The 7,369-nt window shown below is 32.4% G+C and overlaps 2 protein-coding genes across 2 annotated transcripts in view; both read right to left on the reverse strand.

Moving 5' to 3' along the window:
* LOC108971206 (putative fatty acyl-CoA reductase CG5065) overlaps positions 1 to 7,369 on the reverse strand; it is an 80,300-nt gene that overhangs the window by 71,736 nt on the left and 1,195 nt on the right. The gene's annotated exons all lie outside the window — the stretch shown is intronic.
* Positions 2,428 to 7,369, reverse strand: part of LOC108971207 (myocyte-specific enhancer factor 2) — a gene marked incomplete in the record, with an annotated part of 66,503 nt that continues 61,561 nt past the window's right edge. The window contains 2 exon segments of the mRNA XM_018937098.1: positions 2,428 to 2,585; positions 6,298 to 6,369. Coding sequence (XP_018792643.1) covers positions 2,428 to 2,585; positions 6,298 to 6,369 — 230 coding nt within the window.

Here is a 7,369-nt window from a genome sequence, read left to right on the forward strand (position 1 = left end):
TTTGTTTTGAACATGCTTTATTAGAGAAAGAAATAATAAATTTTGTAATTTCAAAAAAAAAAACAAACAAATGGTTGAAAATTTTTTTAAAATTAAGAAATTTGATATATTGTTGAAGCAGTTTTCTTTAATTACAGAAGTTATTATTTGGTTTTGTCAAGAAATAACAAATTTACATGAAAAATACAAATTTTTCAATAATTTATGTCTACAGGAATAATCTGTGCATAAAAAAAAATTCATATAAATTTTGTTGAAAAATATTTTTAAATTGAGTATTTTGAAAAAATTATTTAAAAAAGGTTATTTACAAAAATTAAAAATTAAATATTATACCTTCCCAAATTTGAGCGCTCGAAGACACTACATATTTTGCAATTTCGTGCTATAAAAAATATTAAACATTTTAAATTTTTTTGAATATGTTTTATGTCAAATTATAAATAATATATAAAATATAACAAATTTTCTATTAAATTTTATTTTTTCTGAAAAGTTTAAACGCTATTACACAAAAAAATGTTCATGAAAATTATTTGTAATATAAGAAATTTTCTTTTTAACAATTTTTATTAAAAAATATAACAAATTTGCTACTTAACAAATTTTTATATCTAAAAACATTTATCAATAAAAATTGGGACAACTTCACAAAAATAAATATTCAAGCAGACTAGCGGGTAAGAAATTAGAAAATATTAAGTGCTGCATACTTTTCGGCTGCTACCTTATTAATCTGTGTATCTTTCATATTTCGGGTGTTCGAAAATATGTGCGCTGGCATATATGCTACACATTTTTTAGTTGCTCGCGATGCCTCCTATTAAAGTGTTGTATACTTTTAGGCTGATAAACTGCTATTCTGTAAGTTCTGCTATAATTTAAATGACTTTTACTTGCGCAAACAAACTCTGACTTTTTCTTCAACTAAATATATTTATATATATATATATTCTCGTATATACGTATGTAGATTAGGTGTAAGCAGCTGTTAACTTGCTCAGCCAGCTATTGTTGTGTAGTGACTTAATGCAATTGTTTTTAGACTAAAATAACTTAACTAACATTTTCAAACATTCATATGTATAATTAATTATGCTAAACTAAGTAAAATTAGTTTTAATTTAAATTAAGTTTATTCCACTGCACCCATTTTGTTTTTCTTTTGCTTCTAAAAATTTTCATTTAATTTATTTGTTGTTGTTATTGTTGTTTATGTTTTTCTTTTAACTCATTTTAGGAGCAACATTGACTTACATTTACGATATGACACTTAAATGAATTCCTAATCCACTAGTTTCCCGGCCTGTCGAGCGCTTCGTGCCACTGCCGCACACGATTGCGCTCGCCGAACGACTTCGCGCGCTACTAATTAGCCTGTGGGCGTACACACATGAACTTAAACTTAAACTGGGAGTGTGATGTGTTTTGTTTCTAATTTGCCTTGCTTCATATTTTTCATTCTTTTTTTTTTTTTTTATGAGAATTGTTGCTGCTGTTGGTTTTGCTGTGATGTTTTTGTTAGTTTCAACGGTATGCTTGTTGTTGCTGTACATTTGTTGCTTACGAAATAGTAAGTGCATGCAATCTTGGTGCAGAAGAAGAACTCTTTGCAATCAACGCGTAGTTCTTCCATTCTCCGCCTCCGCTCGCGGGCTCCGCTCCAGCAGCTCAGCAGTGTTGGCTCACTCATTTCGAGGTGATCGCATTGCCCGCACTGTGTGCGTGACTCATGCCACTTATGCTCAGGTTTGTATGCGGAAGCGCGTGATGTTGCAGGTGGCTTGTTGATGCAGTGCCGGTGCTCACTGCCGCACCGGCAGTCACGTGACTATAAGCATGCTGCGTTGGCTGTGTGGCATGAGCGCCGCCACCGCTGCTTGCACCATAAAGGCTGCAATTAACGGCATTCAAGTAGTTTTCTTGCTGTTGCTGTTGTTGTTGTTGCTGCTGCTGCAAAAGTGCACGTTGTTGCTGTTGTTGTTGCAAGTAACTGGCATATTTGCCGTGACGTGTTGCCGGATGTGGGCTGACAGCGCCACCAACACCACTGTTGTTGTTGTTGTACGCGTTACGCATGCCGCTGCAGGTGGGCTTCTGCAGCGCTGGACTGTTGCTGTTGCTGTTGCTGTGATTGCTATTGCTGTTGGCGCTGCTGTTGCTCGTGTTGCGCAGGTAGGGTGAGTTGGCGGCCGGTGGCAGCATTTGTTGCACGCCGCCGCCGCCAACAGCGCAATGGTTGCTGGTGCCGTTGTGTTGTGACTGTTGCAGTTGTTGTTGTTGTTGCTGCTGATAATTTCTCAAACTGTTTGTTGTGGCGCTGTTGTTGCTGCTACTATTGTTGTTGTTGTTGCTGTTGCTGTTGCTGTTATTATTATGGTTGTTGTTGTGGTTGTTGCTGCTGTGCGCCGCCACTTCTCGGGCCGGCTATTGCGGCCAACCGCCGGAGATGCGCGGCCGCTTGTGCGCCTGATTCGGTCCGTCGTAGTCATTCAGCTGCTGCTGTTGTTGTTGTTGCTGTTGCGCCTGCTGATTGGCCGTTAGCCGCAAGTCGGGCGATGGCACATTGGTGGGCGTAACCGAACCTGTATTGAAAATTATAAAGTCTGTTATTGCATTAGTTTGGGCTGTACAATGAGATGATTTGTGTGGCGCGGCAAGGCGGGCTGTATGCTAGGTGAGGTGAGTGATATGTGAGTTGCACTAATTTGCTATTTATTTTTCTATATGCATGTGTGTGTGTGAAAGCGGTATGCGCGCGCATGCGTTGCAAAGCCTTCGCGGCGTAGACGTTGTTGTTGGTTGCTTTCGTCAGACGACAGTTGGCTCGCTGGCTGGCTGGTCAGTTGTTAGTGTTGCATGCTGTTTGCTGGCTATGCAATGCGCATGCGCGGCTTTTCACTGCTGCTTTTTTGCACATTCACGCTTTGTCATGCTTTTCATTTGCCTTTTCATTTTCATTCCAAGCACACTTTTAGTTTATGGTTATATACGGATGCATTATGTATGTACATATATGTTAGTTCGGATTTTCATGCAATGAGTTTTTATTATTGTTTTTTGTTTGCTTTTAGCAATGTAACACTAACACCAAGAAAGCGAAAAGAAAACGTTTACCCGAAAATGAAAGGTATAAAATAGTTAAAGATAAATATAAGACAAATAAATGTAAGAGCGCTATTCAAATGGTTATAGCAGTGATCCAAGCAGATACGGTGTGTTGTAATAATAATGGAATATATATTTTTTCAGAGTGGAAATCTTGTGAAAATTATAAAAAAAACATGTCTTTTAAATAACTTGTTAAGATTTATTTTCGAAAAAATCTGATTTAATTTAAAATATAAACGAGATCAAGAAAAAAAGTAAGTAAAGTAAGGTTGCATCAAAGCTATAAAACGCTTCACAACAAAAAAAGATACCAAACAAGAATTTGATTTATATCGTTCAGTTTGCTTGGCAATTCTATGCTATAACGGGCTGCTCTAAACAACTACTTCAGTGATTACAGCCATGCTTTAGATAATATTCTATGCCGAATTTCGTGAAGATACCTCGTCAAATAAAAGAGTTTTTCATACAAGAATTTGTTTTTGATACTGCAGCTTTTATGGTCGCTTTACGTTATATATCTTCAGTTCTAGTAGTGATGCTTTAGATTATAATTTATGCCAAATTTCTTGAAGATAAAAGTTTTCCATACAAGAACTTTACACCGATCTTCCAGTTTGTATGGTAACTATATGCTACAGTGGTCCGATATCAGCGGTTCCGACAAATGAGCAGCTTTTTGAGGAGAAAAGTAAATGTGGAAAATTTCAATGCGGCTGACAGACTGAGATTCCTATATCGACTCGTTTATGGCTATTTCTATATTTTAAAGGTTCTCCGGGATCTCCTTCTAGGTATTACAAATTTCTTGGTAAAGTTAATCGACCCTGTTCAGGTGAAATAGGATCACAATTTAGCCTTAAATTATTTCTCGGATACTGAAAGTTAAAACTGAGAGTAGGATAGAGTTTTTTGTGCCCTGAGAGTGAGCTTTTGATTTTCTGCTAAAACTTAGGGTATACATTTTATTTCCGAATGAAGAGAGTACTTTGAAAGAAGTATATTGCCTATCAGAGCTTTTCAAGCTTTTGCCAAACTGCATCGTTATCTCCTCGATTTGATAGGATAATATAGAAAATGCTTTTTAATTTAAAGATAAGAAAAAAGTGAAACTTTCAGCATTGAAAAACATGTTTTTATAATTCTCTTTTCTTTTTACTTGAAGCATTGGCAAATAAATATTTTCAAAAGACTCGCCAAAATTTAGCGAATATAGAAAAACTTTGAAAATTAATATGAAAAAGTAATAGCGCTTTTACATAACTTTTTAAGCTTTGAAAATTTTACATTAGAAACTATTATGTTTTTGTTTTTTTAATCAAATTATTGAAGATACATTTTGAAAAGGCTTTATAAGATAAGGGTAAAAATAAACTATAGCTTTAAACTTCGAAAGTAAGATTTTATAAATTTTAAAAACTTTTTCTGATTATTTTTTTCGTTACGCTTTGGTAAAAGATTTTTAACAAAAGAATCATGCTGAAGGAAAGTTTTTAATTTTCTGCTAAAATTTAGCGTATAAAATTTATTTCCGAAAATAGAGAGTACTTCGAATTGAAAGAAGAATAGTGCTTTTACAGACCTCTTTAAGCCTTTTAAATTTTACAGTACAAACGATTGAGGTCAAACTGTTGAGGCTTTTAAAAATTATTTTCTTATAATTTGTTTCGTTTGTCAAGCTTTGACAAATAAAGTTTTACAAAAGGCTTGAAGTGAGTTTTTGATTTTCTGCTAAAGTTTTGCAGTTAAATTGCCTAGTGAGTATTTCGAAAGTTAAATGTTAAATAGGAATTATACTTTTGCAGAACTTTTTAAGCTTTGCAAATGTTATATTAAAAATTTTGTTCTTTCAGTGCAAGCCGTTGAGGATAAGTTTGAATTTAGAAAATAGAAAAAGCTTTGGAAGTTAAATGTAAAAGAGAAGTAAAGTTTTAAGCTTTCAAAAGTTGGTTATAAATTTTGCTTTTTTTTTGGATTTGGAAAACATTTTCCTATATTTAATTTTTTGCAAAGCTTTGTCAAATAATTTATTGTGCAAACAGGCTCAAACATATATAGCCATCGCATGAAACAACAATTAAAAAAAAAATTGATAGATTATGAAATGTGAAAAGAATTCATAAAAAACTTTCATTACAAAAATCTCAATATTTTTGCATGACTTTGGAACACTTCAAAATAATTGAAATTAGTAGATGGAAATTCAAATTTTTGAATTCGAAAATTTTGCAAATATTTTTAAATTGTTAAATGTTAATAATCCCTTGTTTTGGAAATTTTGCAAAATGTAATATTTTGAAATCGAATATTTTAAATTTACCATTTTAAATGCTGCAATATAAATAATAATATAAACATATTTGCTGAAAATTCTAAAAAACGCAATTTTTCGAAATTCGTTAGATTAAAATTAAAATTTATGACAGTGAGAGAATTTTTACAGAATTCATTGTGTTATCGAGAGTAAAACACCAAAATAATAACAATACAAATTAACGGTAAAAGCAGAACTTTTAAATAAATAAATCAAAACTTTATTTTTTTTTTAAATAATTTAGCGAAATAATTTTTGGGTTAATATAGTTAATTACACATATAATATACTATATATATGCAGACATGCGGTAAAGTTAATAAATATAGACACTAAGAAAAAATTGCTTTTGTACATGTATGTATGTAAGTATGTGATAGACAGTGAAATACACCTTAATGAATCGCATAAAAATTTACTGATTTTAGTAGCTCAAATTATTTTAGGAGATTTCGAATAACTATATAAGTGGGAATTATATACAAATGTGGACAACCAGTGGATGAACCAGACAGAGCATAAAGGTGCTACCCGACTTGAGGAAAGTGTAAGAGAAACATAAAAAATAAACTAACTAAACATATAAACAAAACACCTGACAGATAGTGGGCCACAAATGTGCAGTGACAAATAGTGAGCAGAAAAAGAGTGAGGGTAATTATTATTTTGTTATGTTTTTGGTTTTTTGATAGTGTTCGATCATGCCTTTATTAAGTATGCTGCACGAAATGTATGAATTGTATGCATTGTACGAATATGCATGTGTGAGTGTAAATATGCATGTAGAGATATATGTATGTATGTATGTAAATAATGATTTGTATGAATATATTCGCTGCATTATACAGTTACTATTTTGTTGGCCATATTACCGGCAAAATTCCATACTCTAGAATTCGCACCCAGCTGCGAACGGTATTGATATCCTTCATATTTATCTAGCACTGCGATTGGTTATTAATATTTGCAATATATTAAAACGATTTTTTTGGTAATATTTTGTACAACCGCATAATGTAAAGAGAAAGAGAAAAATATAACAAATGAAATAGTAACAAAAAAATTACAATAAATTACAGTTTATTGGCGTATAGGGAGTGTATACTTAATGGAGTGTGTAAGGTATGTGGATGTGGAAGTTTTTTAGACGCTAACACACTTTGACGGATTGAGGCTTTGTATTCGCTTTGAGGGCGACAGTGCGTATGCGCAATTTTTAAATTCATAATAGGAGCTGGCTGCAATTTTGTTGTTGTTTTTGTTGTTATCGAGTAAACACATTAGGACGAGTAAAAGCATTTACTGCAATATACTGTTATAAAAATATATGTTTATATGTAAATGTGCACATATGTATGCAATTATACACATATTGATAGACTCATGTATAATATTACTCATACGCACTGCTGGACAACAGATAACTATGCACAGGCTACACTGCAGCAGTAACTGACACTACATTTCTCAATTTAACTAAAATTTCTGCATATTAAATACTTCCTCAACTAATTTCTATACCCAAAAAAATTTCTTCAATAATTCGTTCGCATTCAAGTCCTAACAAATTTGGTTCGTTTGTTAAGCAAAATAAATAGTAATCATGTTTTAGTGTATAATTATTTATAATTACTTTCGATAAAAGTTCGAAAAACGTTAATACGCATTTAAAAAAGAAAAAATCTATGAAAAAGTCAACTATTTTTAGCTAATAACTGACATGCTGCTGTAAATGCAATGCGCTTGCGCTGTTATTTTTTGTGTTTTTGTTTTTTTTTTTGTTATAATTGGTAATATTTAGTAAAAATTATATCGCTATTGCTATGCAAACATATGTACGCAGGCGCACAACAGCATTTAAGTAAGTAAAATAACAAATTTTATATGATACAATAAGAAAAACAAAGGGGATTCATCATAAAAAATATTTTAATTAGTAAAAAC

Source organism: Bactrocera latifrons, unplaced genomic scaffold (assembly GCF_001853355.1).
Source record: "Bactrocera latifrons isolate USDA-ARS-PBARC rearing strain unplaced genomic scaffold, ASM185335v1 scaffold_33, whole genome shotgun sequence".
NCBI lineage: Eukaryota > Metazoa > Arthropoda > Insecta > Diptera > Tephritidae > Bactrocera > Bactrocera latifrons.